This window comes from Eubalaena glacialis, chromosome 5, assembly GCF_028564815.1.
Source record: "Eubalaena glacialis isolate mEubGla1 chromosome 5, mEubGla1.1.hap2.+ XY, whole genome shotgun sequence".
Lineage (NCBI taxonomy): Eukaryota > Metazoa > Chordata > Mammalia > Artiodactyla > Balaenidae > Eubalaena > Eubalaena glacialis.
Genome location: NC_083720.1, coordinates 18,999,643 through 19,021,217, shown reverse-complemented (window position 1 = coordinate 19,021,217; position 21,575 = coordinate 18,999,643). Strand labels below are relative to the sequence as shown.

Genomic DNA, 21,575 nt, shown 5'->3' with positions numbered 1-21,575 from the left:
GTTAGAAGATGCTTAGCAACAATGTTTTCCAAATGCAGGGATTTATTATAAACTTATCCTTCTAAGGCTGCCTGTGCCATTTCAGGAGAGTGAATATAAATAGAGCTTGATTTCTTCAAGAAGTGGACTCGGTCATTTTGTTAACAGTGGAAGGAAGCATTTGCTTCACATCTCTAAGAATTTATCTTTAGCATCCTTGTTGATTACACATCATTTCAACATGTTCATACCAAATGCTTGGGCCTTGATAAGATACCATCACAGAACAGGAAGAATTAAAACTCTTATTTAAACAATGATTTTGTCATTATTACACTTACGTAGGTCTAGTAAAAATACTGAATCTAATTACTATAACATAACTTCTTGTGAAATGGAAAATTTTATCTGTCTTGTAGCAGGGTTCTGAGATATTTATAGCTGTTAGTCCTCCCTCCCACCCTTCACTAGCTTATTTGAACAGGAATTCATGGAAGATCTCCTATGTACAGTCCAGTTCTTAAGAAAGGTTCTTTTTCTAACATTTTCCACCATTTTTGAATTCTGCCAATGTTGTTTTCTAAGTTAGAATTAAAATGTTGATTCTGTAAAAATTCAATATTTTTAAATAAGGTCCAGGGAAATAGTGGGGTTTTGTGGAAAGCTTATGGTGAGCTCTAGTTTCAAATGCTAGCACTACCCCTTATCAACTGAGAGTCACTGGGCAAGCCATTTAACCTCTTGAACTCTTTCCTCACCTGCTAAATAGGGATAACTTTTTTTTTTTTTGGATAACATTTTTAAAAGAGTTCTTATGAGGTTTAGAAGTATAGCCTGACCGCAGTGTTCATGGTTTATACAGGCCCTTGGTAAGTGTCACTTTCTCTCTTTTTAAAAAAAATTTTTTCATATTTTATGTGTATTTATGCACCTCTCTGGTAGATGCTTATTTGAATTTTGACAGTATTCCTGATTTTATGAAGTATTTGGTTACTCTAGTACAAGTGATATCAGGGAAGTCTAGCAGAATCCTTTACCTTGCTAGAGTAGTGACTTTTACTGAATCTGGATCAGTAAAAGTCTGGCCCGTCAATAGAAATATGCAGACTAGAGATAGATATGGCTTATTTTGGGGGTGCCTCCCTGACAGATTTTCTTGCTGAATGTGAGAGCTCTCCTGTCATACATAGTCAGAGTTACAGTCTCTTCCCTCCCCTACCCACGTCGTCCCACATGTGAGTCCACTGTAGCCCTGCAGTAGAGCAACAAAATTAAATTGATGTATGTATCACGATTATCACTCTAATTAATGCATTTTATAAGGGATCATATCTTTATTCATTATTGTAGGTGGATAAACAGGCAGTAATTATGCAATATAATATCTCATAAAGCAATGAATTTTCCCCTCTGTTTTGTAATTCTGAAATATAGTGATAGTTATATTTGTGATGTTGGGATTTTTCCTACTGCATAAACATTATGGATATTATATGAGAAGTGGAATTTTTTTTGGTCAGTGAATTGGGTATCTTAATATTAGTTCTGCTGTTCATTTGAAATCACTGGAGCTGAATGGTTTGTTTCAGAAAAACAAGTGGTAGTTTTGATTCTGTTTAAGCTCTAAGTGATATATCCTATTTACTTCACTAGTGGAAAATTTTCTGAGTTGCCTTGCCAAGGCTATAAAAGTAGAAAACCTAAGGAAAGGTTTTCTTTCTAATTAAAAAAAAAAAAAAATCAGTCTTTCTAAAAGAAAGTTACTTCTAAGAGTTATTCTTGATTCCTTTTTTTGTTACTCTTTATCAAATCCTGTCAGCTCTATTTTCAAAATTTATTCAGAGTTTCAGCTTTAAAAAAAATTTTTAACTGTTTTTCGTTGCTCTTGTCTGGACTGTTGCGATGTCTTCTTCCTGCCCACTCTGTTCTCCACCTTCTACCCCTCTTTATTGTTTACATTGTCTAAGCTGCAGGACTTTGAATTGCAGGTTTTGGAGATGAGAGTCTTGGTTAGATCTATGTTTTAGTGAGTTGTCACCAGTTAGATTATGACTGAAGCCATTGAAATGAATGAAGTCACTTAGAGAGAACGAACAGAGTTCATTCGTTCGTTCATTTATTGAGCCAGGCACTGCACTTGGTGCTGGGACTACCTCAGTGAATAAGAGAGACTTGGACTTTCTCCTCTTAGAGCTCAGGATGCACAGAGAAGTGCAGCAATGTAACAGGTAAAATTATAATATGTTGTGTTGTATTTGTGAAGGATCAGGGAGGTTTTAACCTGCTACTGAGGAAAAAAGGGATCCTGGGGAACACCACCATTCAAAGGTTGAATTGTTAGGAAAAATCTGGTATAGGAGACTGAGGAGTGGCTAGAGAGGTGGGAAGAGAACCCCAAAAAAGTGGTGACTCAAATGAGGGAAGATTCAGGGAGGAAGTAATTAGAAATAATATATTATTAGTTACCACTAATTGCGTACTTACAATGTGTCATCCATTGTTTGAAGTGCCTTCACACGTGTTAATGATTTCTTACAGCATTCCTTATATGGTTATCTTCATTTTATAGGTGAAGAAACTTAGGTCAGAGAGGTTATGGAACTTCACTAAGATCACACAGGAAATAAATAGTGGGGCCAGGATCGACAGTGTAGAGACCACAGTGACATCAAGTGCTTAGTACTTGGGTGGTCACGAGGGCCTTGGAAGAGAGTAGTTCTAGTAGATCGCAATAAATTGAGGGGTGATTGAAAGTTGAAGGAACAGAGATAGTGACTGTGAATTATTTTTTCAGTTTTAATGGTATGTTATTTAGAGTTTTTGTACCTTCCAAAAAAAGGGACAAATATAATTGGCCTGCCGCGCCCCCCCCACCCCGCCCCAAGTCAAAATCATATCAGACTATATTCCTTCCTTATTTTCCTGGTTCCTCTCCTCTTACCTGGACCTTGCTCTAGTCCACCAAGCCATAGATCTTCAACCTCTGTTGGCATAAGAATTGTGCTGTAAGCAAACTATCCTTTTTGTTCCTAACTCTGCATTTTAATAGGGTTGGTAAGCCGGGTAATAAATAATTTGATATTAAAATTTTGAAACTATAAGCTGTATTTTTAGGAAAGTTTGTTAAAACCTGGGACTGGTGAAGTGAATTAATTCTGTCGTTTTAGAACTAGAAGACCCTATCAGAAATCATTTAGTACATTCCCTTATTTCACAGATGAGTACAGACTGTGTGATCCATCCAAGCTCAAGCAGTTAGTGAAGTCTTGGCCCAAGATTCAGGTCTTGAGACCAGGGTGCTTTCCATAGTGCTATTACTTTTAAAAGCAATTTTTAAAAGTAATAGGGGATTCGTAATAGACCTGGCTTCTGCAGTCAGTCTAAGTTATACCAATCATTTGTAATATAAATAACGCAAGAACCACAATACCCTCTTTGAGAGTATTCTGTTTAATTTCTTTTCTATGAATAAGGAGTGAGAAATGGAACTCTCCCAGTGATATATCAAGTGATACTTATCACCTTGTCCATACTTAATACTGAGTTGAGGGAGAGTAAAGACTCCAGATAAAACATTTCTGGAATTCTGATATTTTGAGGAAAGTATATTTTAAAAAGAGAGACTTAGATTTTTATAGTTGCTTTCAGTCTTCATTTGCCTGAATATACTATTCAGAAATTTTATGCCTAACTTTTACAATTCAAATCTGAGATCCAGATGCCCATGTTTCATGTTACTTCTTTATATAATTGTCTGTAGGGTAGATAATAATTCTAAAAAACATTATTACTCCTGTGATGAATTTTAGTTTCTAAGGAAGGAACTTAATTGCATGCTCAAAAAATAACATCATTATTTAGCAAGCATTAAGTATAAAATTGTAGGATTCCATATGCATGGAGCAAGATGTTTGTTGATTGAATCTGGAGCAGGTGGTTTTGAAGAGCATGAAGTTAGAGTAATTGCTCTTGTCCAGAAGTGATTATATCTGGATAGTGATGTGGGGCTTGAGGAGAATATGTCATATACCGGAAAGAATGTGTTGGCATTAGGCTTGCCTGGGGCATTTTGCCTTTTGTTCTCTTCCTTGCAACTTGTTTCCCACTTCAAAACTTTTGAGATCATTAGAACATAAAATAATGAAAGCAAAAATGACACATTTAATTAGCTACACCTGTTTTTTTGTTTCAAAGCTGTGTTTCTTAACATAGTTGTATTGCTTCTGTTTTTGTTTACATTTTTAAAATTAAACTTAGTAATGAAAGGAAATGTTATAGATTGCTTGCCCTAAGCTATATTCCTTGATGATGTTTGTGTGTCCATTTGCTCCTCTAGTTAATTGTTGACTTCTGGTTTATAAAAATATGTGTATTTTTAAAAATTTAATTTCTTGCCATAGATTCTAGTATGGCCTCCTGAGGAATGGTGATGTCCAATAATTTAAGCTTAGCATCATAGAATTTTCTGCACACGGCTTCATTCCCAATGGGCTGGAAACAACCTGGGGTTGTGTTTTTTTGGGGAGTTGTTTGGCCAGGGCCTTTTGAACAGTAGTGTCCCAATGAAGTACTAGATATTATTTATATAAGAATGAGCTTTTCTTTTTTTAACAATAATATCCTTTCAGAAATTTCTAACTACTTTGTAACTGCATGACTTAACCTGGTGACAAAAGCAGTTATTAAAAAGACTACCTTTTCCAAAAAAATAAAATAAAAAAAATAAAGCTGAAAATAATTTAGAGAAAATATTGATATATTTTAATCTTTCCATTTAATAAATGACATAACTGATGGCCAGAGGAGCTAAGTTTTATATGTCAAGTGACATCTGAGCTAGTGGCAGATCTAGGACCATGGAGGGTTGTTTGCATTAATATGATAGCTCCAAGGATCTTTAACTTTATAAGCTCTGATATACATTTAATTCATATAAATTCTGTTTCAACTTATGTTATTTTCAAGAATAGCATTTGTATAAAGTACAGTACCTCTGTGCAGCGTCTAGAATCATAGAACCTCATATTGAGAAAGAATCTGAAGGGCTCTGGCAGGAATTTCCAGTATCCTTGTTAATGTTTTTACAGCTTTTGCAAATCTGTAATCTTCCCTATTTTCTTTTTCCCTTTCTGACAGTCTGCCATACTTCATCTTCTCATGTATCTACAAACAAATGAATAGAGATGGATTTAGGTTTATTTAAAACATGTTCTTTCGTATTTCTAAGAGTGAACTCTTTAAGGACAGAGATTTTGTCTTCTACTGTTCTTCAGGGATGCATAATCTCTAAAGTGTTACGCTCATTCTTGTCCCTAGGCCTTTATATATGCTGTTCCCTCTGCCTTGAATACTCCGCTGCCTCTTTGGCCTCAGTTCCCATATTAGCAGTTTAACATCAACTCATTTTTCAGGTCTAACTTATTTAGCTTGTATACACGTTTTAGTCTCTCTTCATTTGTGAAATAAAGGAATATACTAAATGATTTCTGTGAGGGTTGTCTAACTCTAAACTGTCACTAATCCTACTAAACTGAGTTAGATGTCCCTGACATGTGTTTTTGTGCCACTTTGTTCTTTCCATGTCATAATGCTTGGCACAGTATATAATAATAACTTGTTATCATGTCTTCTCTATTAGACTGTTAGCACTATGAGAGGTTTATCTGCCTTCTTGCTCTTCTGTACTCTAGGAAAGAGCTCAGTACATTGTTGAATGAATTAACTATGTCTAGGAGTTTCTAAGTGAATATTTTGCATGAATGAATAGAACTAATATTGAAGAAGAGTACCTGTGAAAGAGTAACTTATAGTCAATGAATATCTCCTCAGTGGCTTCATGACATGATATTTTATTTTACTATTTGCTTTGCTTTAATATGAATTGTGCTGAATTGGCAAGTAAGTAACACAGGTACAGAATAGTGATTCTCTCATTGAGAACTGTTCTGTAAAAAATACTTGCAGATTCATTAACATAGGGAATGCTCTTGTCTCTCCTCAAGTCCTGTTCTTTTCTCCCTTGTTTATAGTGGCTTTGTTTATAGGTTTTTTCCCTTTCACTTCATTTTTTATGTATTCTATTTTTTAATAAACTTCTTTCTGAAATATAACATATATAGAAAAGTAAAAACTATAAGATCCATGCATTTTCCAAAGTGAATACACTCATGTGACCACATGAGTGTATTTATATATGTAACCAGATATAAAGCATTATTAGTGCCCTAGAACTTCCATCAGATTCTCTCCCAGCCACTACTCTTCATCTCAACACAAAAGGCAACCACTTTTCTGGCTTCTAACACCATAGATTAGTTCAGCCTGTTTTGTGCTGTCTTCTTTCTCTCATATTATGGTTTGAGAGCTTCATCATTTTATTCTGTTGTGGCATTAGTTCATTTTTATTGCTATATTTTATTGTATAAATATTGTGAGTAATGATGCCATCAGTATTCTTGCACATATTTTTTTGGTGCATAGATGTACACATTTCTGTTTGCTTTATATCTAGGGGTGGAATTATCAGGTTATAGAATATGTGTGTGTTGTTGTTAGTAAATACTGCCAAAAGTTTTCTGTGGTGATTGCTTCAATTTCCTCTTCCACTAGTAATGTGTGAAAATTCCAGTTTCTTCTCATTCTTGCCAGAATTTTGTGGGTTTTTAACAGTATTTCATTGTGTTTTTATTTCTCTGAAGACTGAGTTGAATAATTTTTTATATATGTATTGCCCATTTAGATGTCCTCCTTCGTGACATGCCTAGTCAGATATCTGTTCAATTTTTCTATTGTGTTGCTTTTAAAAAAATAATTACTCTCTTTACAGTGTCTTTGAGGAATAGAAGTTTGTAACCATATACATTTATTATAACATATAAATATAATGAACCAAGTTATCAACATTTTTCTTTATGGATAGTGATTTTTTTTATCATGTTTAAGAAATCTATGTAAATTCCACAATTGTGAGTATTTTATTTTATATTATCTTCTTTCATTTAAAGATGCTTTATTATCTCTCCTTTTACATTACTATCTATAATTATTTCACTTTTTTCCATGTAGATAATTAGTTGTACCAGCACTAGTTAATGAAATGACCATCCTTCTTGCTCTGCAGTGTTACCTTTGTCATAAATCAAGAGTTTGGGTTTGTTCTGAATTCTCTGTTCTGTTTCATTGATCTCTTTATCCTTGTGCAAAATACTGAAATATCTTTAATCACTTAAGCCTTCTGAAAAGACTTAATTTCTGGAGGGTAAGTGCACCTTTTTTCTTCTTCCTCAAGATTGTCTTGACTATTCTTGGGCCTTTGCATTTGCCTAGAACTTTAAAAATCAGCTTGCTAGACTCCCTCCCCTCCAAGACAAAACAAAATTGGATTTCGATTGGAATTATTAAATCTCTTGATCAATTTAGGGAGAATTAGAAAGTTAATATCTACAAGTTATCTACCATGTGGTAGATCCCTTCGTTTATTTTAGGTCTTTAATTTCTCTCAAAGTTTTATAGTTTTAAGTGAAGAAGTCTTGCATAATGTTCAGGTTTATTCTAAGGTATTTAGGTTTTTTTGAATGCAGTTATAAATGGCATCTTGTAAAGTTTCACTTTAATTGTGTTTGTTGGTATCTAGAAAACTAAACTCTTATGTACTGACTTTGTGTCTACCTACCGTGCTAAATTCCCTTATTAACTTTAATAGTGTGTATGGAAATTGGTTGAGTTTTTATGTATGTAGTCATGTTAAAGTTTTTTGTGTATACAATCTGCAAATAATGACAGTTTTCATTCCTTTTAACCTCTACACTTCTTTTTCTTGCCTTGTTGTAGTGGTTAGGATCTTTAACATGGTATTTAATAGAAGTGATAACAGTACTTATCCTTATCTCATTCTTGATCCTAGGGAGAAAATTTTTTTTTTTTAAACATTGCTTTTTTTATTTTATTTTAGTTAGTTAGTTAGTTAGTTAGTTATGGCTGTGTTGGATCTTCGTTTCTGTGCGAGGGCTTCCTCCAGCTGCGGCAAGCGGGGGCCACTCTTCATCGCGGTGCGCGGGCCTCTCACCATCGTGGCCTCTCTTGTTGCGGAGCACAGGCTCCAGACGCGCAGGCTCAGCAATTGTGGCTCACGGGCCCATTTGCTCCGCGGCATGTGGGATCTTCCTGGACCAGGGCTCGAACCCGTGTCCCCTGCATTGGCAGGCAGATTCTCAACCACTGCGCCACCAGGGAAGCCCCCTAGGGAGAAAATTTTTAACCTTTTACTATTAAGAATTATATTTGCTCTTTGTTTTTTGTAGCTAATATGATAGAGTAACAAAATTTCCATCTGTTCCTAGTTTTTATAATTAATGATATTGATTTTTATGACGTTCCTTTTCTGGGTCTATTGAGATAATCATATTCTCTTCTTTATTCTATTAATGTGGAACATGATGTTGATTGATTTTCAAATGTTAAGCTAACTTTACATTCTTGGAATATAGCCATCTTGTCATGATGTATAATCCTTTATTTACATATTGATATTTTTGCTGATGTTTTGTTTAGGATATTTGCACCTATGTTCAGGAGAGATATCAGTCTGCAGTTTTCTTGTAATGTCCTTTTAAGATTTGAGGAACAGGGTTATGCTGGCCTCACGAATCAAGTTGGGAATTATCCTGACCTTTTTTTTTTCTCTGCAAGAGTTTTTGTAAGCTTAGTGTTATATTCATACTTAACTACTTTGTAACATTAACCAGTGAAGCCATCTATGTTTAGAATTTTCTTTGTGGGAAAGGTTTTAATTATATAATGAATTTAATAGCGATTGGAATATTCAATTATGTACTTTGTGTATTAGTTTTGATAAGCTTTTTTCCCCCCCTAGAAATTGGTTCATTTCATCTAAATTTTTGAGTTATTTGGTATAAGGTTATTCCTGGTTTCCTCTTATTATCTTTTCAATGACCTGTAGGTTCTGTAGTGTAGACCATTCAGTAGTCATTTTTGCTTCCTGATATTGGTAATGTGTGTCTTTTCTCACATTTCCCTGATTTGTCTTGCCAGAGATTTATCTCTAATAGCCTTTTCAGAAAATAAACCTTTGGTTTTATTGATTTGTTTTTTTAATTGCACATTTGTTTTCCATTTCATTAATTTCTGTTCCTATCTTCATTACTTCCTTCCCACTGTTTTGTTTTGTTTATTTGTTTTTGGTTTATTTTATTCTTTGTTTTATAAGATGAGCACCTCATTGACTTTCACCCTTTATTCTTCCCTAATATGTGCATTATGCCTGTCATTGTCCCTTTAAGTACAGCTTTAGTAGCATCCCACAAATTTTCATGTTATATTTTCACTATTATTCAGTTAAAAAAATTAACAATTTTCATTGGATTTTTTTTTTTGACTATGAATTATTTGGAAATGTAATGGCTAATTTCCAAATATTTGTATTTTTGGTATCTTTTTGTTACTGATTTTGCTATTAAGTCTATTGTAATCAGAGAACATAAACATTATGATTTCAATCCTTGAAATTTATGGAGAGTTGCTTTGTGTCCCACCCTGTGGTCAGTTTTGGTACTCCTTCTAGGTACCCTTGAAAGCATGGATATTTTACTATTTTGGATATTTATTGTTTTGTATATATGCCAATTAAGATAGGTGAGTTAATTTTGTTTTTATAACTTCTACATATATATTTGTTTGTTTGTTTGTTTTTGTTACCAAGGGAAGTGTGTTAAAATCTGCAAGTAAGGCTGCAGATTTGTCTGTTTCTCCTTTTAGTTCTGCTTAATTTTGCTGTTTATACTTTGAGCCTTTGTTACTAGGCATGTATTAGAATTTTATGTATTCTTGGTGAATGGACCCTTTTATCATCCTGAAATGTCTAGTAATACCTCTTAAAGTCTATTTGATAGTAGATATAGATGCACTATTTTCCTTTTACATTCATGGTATCCTTTTTCTATTTTACTTTCAACCTTTCTGTATTTTTATATTTCAGAATATGACTCTTGTAAACAGCACAAATTTGGGTTTTATTTTTTTCATCTATCTGATGCTGTCAGTCTTTTAATTCAAGTACATGATACGTTTATATTTAGGGTAATATCTTAAATACTTAGGTTTAATCTACCTTCTATTTGTCCCACTTGTATGTTTTTTTCATCTTTTTTACTGTCTTCTCTTGGAATAGTCAAGTATTTTTGTTACTTCCTCATCTTCTGGTTATCTTTTTAGTTATGTATTTTACTCATCTTTTAGTATTTATCTTACATAGTACAATATGTCTCCTTGGCTTACTAGAGACTAATGCAAGAAAAGTGCAAACAGTTTGGGAACACTTTGATTCTCTTTACTGCAAAAACACTATTATTAGTGTTTTATTCAATTATTATTCATTTATATTTGTCTACATATTTGGTGGTCCCTGTAACAAACCACTAAGTTTGATGCCCCACTAGGAGTCGTCACAGGACTCAGCATATAGTTGTATTAATAGCCTTGATTTATTTCAATGAAAGGATACCAAGCAGAAGCAGCCCAAGGCACATAGCGCAAAGTGTGGAAAAAAATAGGCACAAGCTTCCAAGAGTCCTCTCCCAGTGGAGTCACACAGGACATTTAAAAAATCCTCCAGCAATGAAGTGTGACAACATGTATGCAATGTTGTCTACCAGAAAAGATCATTAGAGACACAGTGCTAGGGATCTACACAATGAGCCAATTTTCCTATTATTCATTTACCAGCTACTAAATAGCCTGTCCTTTCCTCATTGATTTATGATATATTATTGTAAATTTATCAGATATTAATATTATAAATGTATGGATTATCTCTGAACTCTATTCTGTCCCAGTGTGGTCTGTCTAGTCTTATAACTTTTAAACACATTTTTAATACTATTAATTATATCTTAATATCCAGTAAGGTAAATCTTATTTATTTGCATTACTGTTGACTTAGTTATGTATAGACCTTTATTCCACAGTATATTTTTAGAGAAAGTTTATTCTAATTTAGCAAAAATATACAACTGACATTTTGATTGCGGTCACATTTACAATATATAGATTATTTTGAATATAATCAATGTTTTTGTCGTATTGTCATCCCATTCAGGAACATGGGATGTCTCCCTTGTATTCATATTTTCCTCTTTATTAGAATTGTCTCCATAGAGGTGTTACGTTTTTGGTAAGGAAAATTCCTATATACTTTATTATTTTTGTCATTGTTGTGAATGGTATCTTTGTTCTTACTATATTTTAAAATTGCTTTTCTTGGTGTAGAAAAAGCTTATATTGATTATTTTTTGCAGGTTGTCTACCTTGCTTATCTCCTATAATTCTAATAGTTTTCCTTTGATTTTTTTTTTTTTTTTGGCTTTTCTGGGTAAATGATTGTCATATGCAAATAATGGCAGTTTTATTTCTTTCCATCCTTTTGGCTCTTTCTCAGTCTCATTTTTTCTATTCTTAATTGCCAGGGACTCCACAATTGAATTATCCAGTAGTAGTGATAGTGGTGTCCTTGTCTGGTTGACAGTTTTGAAGAGACTGCATGTAAAGTTTTTTCATCAAGTGTAATATTTGCTAAAGATTTCTGGAATGTAATCTTAAATACACTTTGCTAAGAGTATTTTGAATTATTTTTATCATTACAAATGGATGTTGAATCTTATCAAATATTTTTTCTGCATTAATAAAAATAATTATATAATCTCAATAATGTGGTGAGTTAGGTTTTTTGATGAACTGGCCTTTCATTTCTGAGATAAACTCTATTTGATTGTGAAATACAATTTTTAATGCACTGTTAGATTTAGTCAGCTGATATTTTATTTAGAACTTTTGTCCCATGTCCGTAAGTGAAAGACATTTTTTTTCTTGTTCATATTTCTTTTTTTTAAATACTCACTGTCTTTTTTTTTAAATTAATTAATTAATTAATTTATTTATGGCTGTGTTGGGGCTTCGTTTCTGTGCGAGGGCTTTCTCTAGTTGTGGCAGGCGGGGGCCACTCTTCATCGCGGTGCGCGGGCCTCTCACTATTGCGGCCTCTCTTGTTGCGGAGCACAGGCTCCAGACGCGCAGGCTCAGTAATTGTGGCTCACGGGCCCAGTTGCTCTGTGGCATGTGGGATCTTCCCAGACCAGGGCTCGAACCCATGTCCCCTGCATTGGCAGGCAGATTCTCAACCGCTGCGCAACCAGGGAAGCCCTCTTGTTCATATTTGGTTTTGGAGTCAAGGTTATATTAGCCTCTTAAAATGTTTGGGTAGTTTTGCTCTCACTTATAAAAACCTCAGTCTGGGGGACTTCCCTGGTGGCGCAGTGGTTAAGAATCCGCCTGCCAATGCAGGGGACACGGGTTCGATCCCTCGTCCGGGAAGATCCCACATGCTGTGGAGCAGCTGAGCCTGTGTGCTACAACTACTGAGCCTGTGCTCTAGAGCCCGCGAGCCACAGCTACTGAAGCCCGCACACCTAGAGCCTGTGCTCCGCAACAAGAGAAACCACTGCAATGAGAAGGCCGTGCACCGCAACAAAGAGTAGCCCCCGCTCTCCACAACTAGGGAAAGTCTTGCGTGCAGCAATGAAGACCCAACGCAGCCAAAAATATAAATAAATAAATAAATAAAACAAATTTGTTTAAAAAAAAAACACCTCAGTCTGCATATAATGGGAAGAAAGGATATTTCTTAAAAATTCCATAGGATTGTTATTTGTGTCATGATCCAGTTAGCAGATAGAACCTCTACCACTCATTTTTGTAGAGAGAATTTACTATAAAGAATTCATAACAAATTATAAAATTACTAACTGAGAAGCTACTATCACCTGTAAGGCTGGGGAAACTAAAGAGGTTGGGATTTCTAAAATCTAGAACTCAGACCTCTGAAGAACTGCCTGATATTTTGAAGGCTGGCTCAGACCTCTGAGAATGTGGCACTGGTAGGTTGGTGCTGATGTCTCTTAGGGGTTGCTAGAGTGGTGGTCACAGGAATAGCAGACAGACAGGAAGCCCACAGAAGTAAAGAGTCCCTTCTCTCCCCTTCATCTGCAGTCTCTCTCTAGAGCTTTGCTCTAGCATTGTCAAAGCCTACCATGGAGCCAAAGTGTAGTTTGCAGAGTCTCAGCCCCAAGTATCACAAAGCCAAGTTTAGAAGTATGGTTTTGGAGCTGAAAGTCAATAATTTAGTAACTGGTACAACTGAAAACTAAGTTACATAATGCTCATATAATCTCTGTGTGAGCTGCAAAAGAAATTATATAAGGAACTAAATGTTAAGAATAGAATGGTAGTAAAAACTGTTTTAGATTTTATCTAAGAGGGAATTATAACAAAAACAGTTATCAGGAAACAGGAGGGGTTAAAAATAAATGCATTCAACTCAGATAGCTGGAAAAGAGCAACACAGTAAACCCAAACATGAAAGAAATTTAAAATGTAAGAGTAGAGTCAATAGACTTGAGAACAAAACAACAAAGTTTAAAATAATCTCATTCTTTGACAAGATTTTTAAGATTATGAAGTCAGACCAAGGTCCATTCAAGAGACAGAATCACACTAGTGGAAGTTTTTGGTGAAAGAGAAAAGTAGATGCAAATAAAATATAGAATGGAGGAAATAATGACATGGTAGAGATCAAAAAAACAAATGTTCATTCTGGATGTTTAAAAACCTTGTCTGCGGAAGAATAATGTAGAGATCTATGTCACTGGCTTACCTGTTAATTTCCTTGCAGCCTCATGATTAACTTTACTTTGACTGTACTTAAATATGTATGTTAACATTTTTAGTATAACCATTAAAATAATAGAGAGAGAGTGTATAACTTTAAAACTAAATACAAGGCAAAATGGAATGTGAAAAGCACAAAAGATTGAGTCTCAAAGAAAGCAAGAAAAGGAAGTGGTAAGGATTAGAATAATTTTAATGCAAAACTCACTCCTGAAGATAAGGATGACTACTGTATATTGATAAAACATTCAGTTCACTGGGAAGCTATAACTGTTTTAAATCTGATGTACTTGACAGGGTAGCTTTGAAACATATAAAACAAAAATTTTTGTAACTACAAGGAGAAATGAACAGAACAACCATTTTAGTGAGTTTTAACACATCTCTGTCAGTCTTTGAGGACAGAGAAGGTTTGAAGAACACTATCAACAAACTTGATCTAATGGATATGTATTTGGAACACTGAACCAACAACATATATACATATTCAAACAGGTAGAGAATGCTTATTAATTTGCCATTTGAAAAATTAATTTCATACTAACCTTGTTCTCTAAGTTAAATTCAGTCAGTTAAAAAACCTTCACAGTTTGGAAATTAGAATATTTTAAATAAATTATTGGTTGAACTGTAATATGCAAATAAAAAGCTATTTGGAATTGCATGATCAAAATCTGTGGTATGCAGCTAAAGCAATTCTTACAAGGAAATTTACAACCTGAAATTCTTATGTTAGAAATGAAGAAAGGTTGAGAAATAAAAAGCTGTGCATTATTATTAAAAAAATAATAAACCCTAAAAAACAGAAGGATTTAATAAAGATTAGACAGAAATGAATGGAAGAAGAAAAGAATTATGAGAAATAAGTAGAATGATTTTATGTGCTATTCCATACTGATTGCCCTCCCCTCCCTGCTACCTCTGCATGGGTATCATGAGCTCTGGAGTTATCACAGCCTCTGTTCAGCTTCTCTTGTTGATTCCAGTACTTCATTAGAAGCTCTTCTTGGGCAGATCTTTTACTTTATTTAAAGAATAGTCCTCGGCTTTATTGGCGAGGGGAGGCAAAACTATTCCTGCAGCTTTTCTCTAGGTACCAACTATTTAGACCATGGTGATTTCCACTACTCTGTCTTCCAGTTTGCTGATGCATTCTTCTGTATCATGTAATCTACTGTTGATTCCTTCTAGCATATCTTTTATTTTAGTTATTCTTTTTTTTTGAAGTATAGTTGATTTATAATACAGTGTTGTGTTAATTTCAGGTGTATAACATAATGATTCAGTATTTTTGCAGTTTATATTCCATTATAGGTTATTATAAGATAATGGGTGTACTTTCCTGTGCTGTATAGTAAATCATTGTTGCTTATCTTTTTTTTTTTTTTTAAGTCAATTTATTTATTTATTCATTTATTTAATTTTTGGCTGCATTGGGTCTTCGCTGCTGCACGCGGGCTTTCTCTAGTTGCAGTGAGCGGGGGCTACTCTTTGTTGCGGGGCGCAGGCTTCTCATTGTGATGGCTTCTCTTGTTGCAGAGCACAGGCTCTAGGCGCGCGGGCTTCAGTAGTTGTGGCACACGGGCTTAGTTGCTCCGCGGCACGTGGGATCTTCCCGGACCAGGGCTTGAACCCGTGTCCCCTGCATTGGCAGGCGGATTCTTAACCACTGCGCCACCAGGGAAGCCCCGCTTATCTATTTTTTACATAGTAGTTTGTATCTGTTAAGCCCATACCCCTAATTTGTCCCACCCCACTTCCCTCTCCACTTTGGTAACCACAGGTTTGTTTTCTGTGTCTAAGTCTCATTCTGTTTTGTTTATACATTCATTTGTATTATTTTTTAGATTCCATATGTAAGTGATGTCATATAGTATTTGTCTCTTTCTGTCTGAGTTGTTTCACTGTGCATGATATTCTCTAGGTCCATCCACGTTGATGCAAATGGCAGTATTTCATTCTTTTTTATGGCGGAATAATATTCCTGTGTTTGTGTGTGAGTGTGTGTGTGTACGTATATATTCTTTGATTTTTATGAGCTGTTTGTATATTTTGGATCTTATCAGTTATTGTATTCTTTTTTTTTGTAAATTTATTTTATTTATTTATTTTTGGCTGCATTGGGTCTTCGTTGCTGCGCGCGGGCTTTCTCTAGTTGTGGCGAGCGGGTACTACGCTTCATTGTGGTGCATGGGCTTCTTGTTGCGGTGGCTTCTCTTGTTGTGGAGCACGAGCTCTAGACGTGCGGGCTTCAGTAATTGTGGCACGCAGGCTCAGTAGTTGTGGCTCGCGGGCTCTAGAGCGCAGGCTCAGTAGTTGTAGCTCACGGGCCTGGTTGCTCTGTGGCATGTTGGATCCTCCCAGACCAGGGATCAAACTTGTGTCCCTGCATTAGCAGGTGGATTCTTAACCACTGCGCCACCAGGGAAGTCCCCAGTTATTGTATTCTTTACCTTTGTTTTCTTCATTATATTTTCTCTCTGTTAAAATTTTCACTGTGTTCATCCATTCTGTGTTTGCTGAGCATCTTTACGATTATTACCTTGAACTCTCCACTGAGTAGCTTGCTTATCTCCCCTCTGTTTAGTCCTTTTTCTGAGTCCTTTTTCTGAGTCCTTTGTCTTGTTCCTTTATTTGGAACATATTCCTCTGTCTCCTCATTTTGCAGATTTTGCTGTGTTTTTTTTTTCTGTGTGTTGGGTAGGTCAGTTACGTTGGCTGATTTTGGAGAAGTGGCCTTTTGTAGGTGACGTTCTGTGGTGCCCAGCAGCACACTCCCCTCTGGTCACTAGAGCTATATGCTCTAGGGCAGCGGTCCCCAACCTTTTTGGCACCAGGGACCGGTTTTGTGGAAGATAATTTTTTCACGTGTGGTGGGGGGGATGGGGGGATGGTTCAGGCGGTAACGCGAGCGATGGGAGCGGCAGATGAAGCTTTGCTCGCTCGCCCGGCACTCACCTCCTGCTCTGCAGCCCGGTTCCTAACAGTCCCCAGCCCGGGGGTTGGGGACCCTGGTCACTCTAGGGTGTAAGGTGTGAGCCCTACATGAGCTGCATGGGTCCTTCTGTTTTGGTGAGGCTTACTGCTATTGGTGCTTGCAGAAGACACAGTTTTGTTTTTTTTTAATCAAAATATAGTTGATTTACAGTGTTGTGTTAATTTCTGCTGTACAGCAAAGTGATTCAGTTATACATACATATATATATACACTTTTTTTTTTAATAAATAAATGGTGTTGTCTGTGGTGTTATCTTTAATTTCTCCTGAATTTTTTGTTTATTTATTATATTTTTATTATTTATGGCTGTGTTGGGTCTTCGTTTCTGTGCGAGGGCTTTCTTTAGTTGCGGCAAGTGGGGGCCACTCTTCATCGCGGTGCGCGGGCCTCTCACTATCGCAGCCTCTCTTGTTGCGGAGCACAGGCTCCAGACGCGCAGGCTCAGTAGTTGTGGCTCACGGGCCTAGTTGCTCCGCGGCATGTGGGATCTTCCCAGACCAGGGCTCGAACCCGTGTCCCCTGCATTAGCAGGCAGATTCTCAACCACTGCACCACCAGGGCAGCTCCCTATACACTTTAAAAAATACTCTTTTCCATTATGGTTTATCATAGGACATTGAACATAGTTCTCTGTGCCATACAGTAGGACTTTGCTGCTTATCCATTCCATATACAGTAAGGCCCCTACATACGAATGAGTACCATTCCAAGAGCCTGTTCGTAAGTCCATTTTTTTAATAAGTCCAACAAAGTTAATCTAGGTACCCAACTAACACAATCAGCTATAGAGTACTGTACTGTAATAGGTTTATAATACTTTTCACACAAATAATACATAAAAAACAAACGCACACAAAAAATAAAACATTTTTAATCTTATAGTACAGGACCTTGAAAACTACAGTAGTAGAGTACAACAGCTGGCATACAGGGGCTGGCACCGAGTGAACAGGCAAGAAGAGTTACTGACTGGAGGAGGGAGAGGAGGTGGGAGATGGTAGACCGAAGGATCGTCAGCAATAGGAGACGGAGGGCAAGCTGCAATTTCACTGACGCCTGACGTTGATGGCACAGGTTCTGGTTCCTTGCTGGATTGAATTCTATCTACCCTCTTGAAAAAACAATCCAGTGATGTCCGGGTAGTAGCTCTTTTTTATCTCGTCATAGATGACATCGTAGCACTGGATTGCATTCTGAATGGCTGCTGCAACCTTCCTGTACTGTTCTATGTTTGCGTCCCGTGCCTCAAAAACTAGCAGTGCCTCCTCAAATAAAGAAAATCCCCTTGCCATTTCCTGCATCGTGAATCTCTTCGGTTCTTCAGTTTCTTATTCTTCCTGTTGTCGCTCCACTCTCTCAATTATTTTCACTTTTGTTTCCATCGTTATTGCTTGGCGTTTCTTAGCAGTACCACCTATATCACCGCTGCTTTTACACTTGCTTCCCGACATCCTGGGCTTGAGATAAAGATACTGTACTACTGTACTCTATACAGCAGGGGTCCCGGAACTGGGCCGCACAACAGGAGGCGAGTGGCAGGCAAGCAAGCAAATCTTCATCTGCTGCTCCCCATCGCTTGCATTACTGCCTGAACCATATCCCCCCACCCCGCCCCCCACTGGTCTGTTGAAAAATTGTCTTCCACGAAACCAGTCTCTGGTGCCAAAGCGTTTGGGGACTGCTGCTATACAGTACTCTACAGTAAAGTACACAAAAGCTCAACCAGTTTTAGAGGATGCATGCATGTGACAATGTATTCCAGACACGTGAACAAACTTACGTGATTAGACATGCAAATGCATGTTCGTATCTTTGAAAGTTCGAAACTTGAAGGTTCGTATGTAGGGGACTTACTGTATAAAAGCCTACATCTGCTAACCCCAGCCTTCCACTCCATCCCTCTCCTAACCTCCTCACCCTTGGCAAGCACCAGTCTGTTCTTTATTTCCGTGATTCTGTTTCTGTTTCATAGACAGGTTCATTTGTGTCATGTTTTAGATTCCACATGTTAAGTGGTAGCGTATGGTGTTTGTCTTTCCCTGTCTGACTGACTTGGAGACAGGGCTGTCCCCAGCTCAGCTGGCTGCCAGTCCCTGCCTCGTGAGTGGCTGCTGCCCTTTCCAAATCCCTTTCTCAAATGAAAATAATGGGTCTCCTTTATTGTCCCACTTTATGCCTTGTGACATGAATGTGGGAAAATTAGACCACTTCCTTTGTTTCAGTTTCTAGTATATCAGTACTGGTAAGAGTAAGGTATCTGGTCTAAATTAGAAATATTGACAAGTATTGCCAGATAGCCATTTGGGACATGAAGTGTTAGATTCTTTTGGTCTTTTGATCACTTCCATTTATGTAAGATTTTTTAGAACTGCTTTAATTCTTTCAGGTCACCAAGGTGCTGTTTAATACAACACAGTGCCTTATTACTGAGGATTTATTTATTTAGTTTTTTATGATTGCACCATTTAAAAGGTATGTTGGGCAGTGAAACAGCCTAATTTAAAGTAAACTTTTATTTTCATGTCAAGAACTGTGAAGGGTTTGCGATTTTACCCTACTTGCAAGTTATCAAGTTTCACAAGTGCTTTCCGAAGACACAGTATTCCTGGGTCAGAGTCAAAGGATAGACTACTACTTACAGCAACAGAAGTAGCCAGAGAAGCAGCATTTGCACCAGCTCCTGGAGCCTCACTTTTCACAAAGAGATACAAAAAGGGCTGGGTGACATCTGAGTCCTTATAAGGTGGCATTACAGGAGAACCTTGAGCTTAGGGAACCTTAATCTTTTGTAATGGGCAGTAAGCATATCTGCCCTTTGCTTTGGAGGGAGACACTCTGTCTTCCTGTATACAAACATCCTTGAAAAGATAGTCTGTAACAGAGACAGTTAGTGCTTCTGCTGGAAAGATAAGCAGAAATGTGAGAGATGTGAAGAATTATCTTTCAATATTTTTGGAAGGCAGAAAACCATATAGGTATTTGTAAGATAGGCTTAAATAAGTGACATAGATTGCAGATTGCAGAGTATGGCCTAAGAAATTTTCCATAGAAAATAGTGATCTTTTTACATACATCTTCAGTTTCCTCTTTTGTAGCTTTTTTTCTGGTTAGCCTACTGTCTCGGAGACCTCCATGAATATTAGATTCGCAGTGATAGCTTTCCTTGGGAAAGTTTACTGTGGATCTATTTTCTGAGTGGTGTATTATTCAGTCTTTTTCCTTAGTAGTCAAAGATATCCAAACCTCTGTTTGGGGGAGTTTGTGTTTTCCTTCCTTGAACCAATGCTTCTGTTTCAAAGTTCAAATAAATGAAGGCAAGTAAGATGACAATTATGGCATCATTTTAATTTAGTAAAAATTCACTGAGGCATAACATTTTAGACAAAAGACATTAAAAATGATGGAGCTTGTTGTTGTCCCAGGGCAAGTTCAATTATTCAGACTGGATTTCTAAGAGGTCTCTGAGACTAAAATTCTTCAAAGTGGAACTTCATTGTGTACTAGAACACAAATACAGCACTTCATTACAAAACACCCTCAGGCAAAGAGCACATAGGGACTTTGCTGCCCTCTAGACTAGAGGTCTTTGTCACAGATCAAGGGGCTCTAAATCTGGCAACTTTGATGGGGGGATGGCTTGCGGCATTCAGTCCTGTCAGTGCTTAAACTCCAAGGAAACAGCAAAAACAAAGAACCTAACATCGGTAATGTTTTAGGTCAGCATGATCTCTTTTAAGTTATTTTGCATCTCTCTAAATTTGACTTGGTTGATCATCTTTTTGGCTTTGTGGTATTTTACTATTCTGATTCTACTTCTCTATCGCTGCCTAAACCATCGTTTGTTCCTATACTCCTCAAATGATCGACTTTCCTAAGATTGAGACGTCAGCCCTCATTCTTCCATCCCTGATCCCTCTCTAGCTTCCCTTTTATAGGTCTCTTCTACTCCTACAATATCAGATCTCGTGTGTATACACATAACTCTGAAGTTTGATTCTGTCTTGAATTCGAAAACCACATTTCTAACTGCCAGCTGAACGTTTCCTTCAAGATGTTCTGCCAATACCTTACAAAACTTGTAACTCTGGTTTGTGTGTATTAACAAAAAGCGCAGGGCAAAAGGTATGTTACTGTTTTAATATTTTACTCTTTTCAAAGAAATTCTCCAAGCGGGTTATTTTGACAAACCTTTATGGTCTTTTTTGCGGAAGTTGTTTTGTAAATTTTATTTCACATATGTAAAATATCTGTCTTTTCATATTTCATAGCAGTTTGTCATATTTTTACCGCCAAAACTAAGCATTTAGATTTTTGCCTTCATCCCCCACATTATCCCTTCTCCCTCCCCACCCTCCCGCCACTGTACACGCACGCACGCACGTGCACAAGCACACAAAATTTTAAATATTATAATATGCATGAGCTTTGGGGTTTTTGTTATTATTTTTATTGGTAATGGTTCAGTGTGTATTTATGAGGTGGAAGACAAAGCTTGTGTTACTTTTCTCTTTACAGGTCTTCGTGCCTTGAGGAGAGTCTTGAGGAAACACCCTAACCTCCCTGACAGCAAGATGGCTGGGTTGGTGAAGATTACTCTGAAAGATTTCTTGCAGGGGATGAATGACATCAGGCCCAGTGCCATGAGGGAGGTAGCAATTGATGTCCCAAATGTAAGTCATTTGTACCCTCATGCTAGCCACACTGTTTGAATTAAACTCTGAAAGAAACTAAGACCCCAGGGAAACTACCTTCCTAAGCTAAACTTAAAAAAAAATTTTTTTTAATTGAAATTTTTATGGAGATAATTGTAGATTTAGTACAGTTGTAAGAAATACTTTAGGGAGAGCCTATGTATCCTTTA

General features: G+C 36.6%; 1 protein-coding gene across 3 annotated transcripts in view; it reads left to right on the top strand.

Annotated features, from left to right (window-relative positions):
* The window catches only part of AFG2A (AFG2 AAA ATPase homolog A), a 334,710-nt gene that overhangs the window by 21,887 nt on the left and 291,248 nt on the right, over positions 1-21,575 (top strand). For all 3 annotated transcript variants that reach the window (XM_061192006.1, XM_061192005.1, XM_061192004.1), the window contains exon 10: positions 21,230-21,384. In XM_061192006.1, the coding sequence (XP_061047989.1) occupies positions 21,230-21,384 (155 nt within the window). The remainder of the gene's footprint in view (positions 1-21,229; positions 21,385-21,575) is intronic.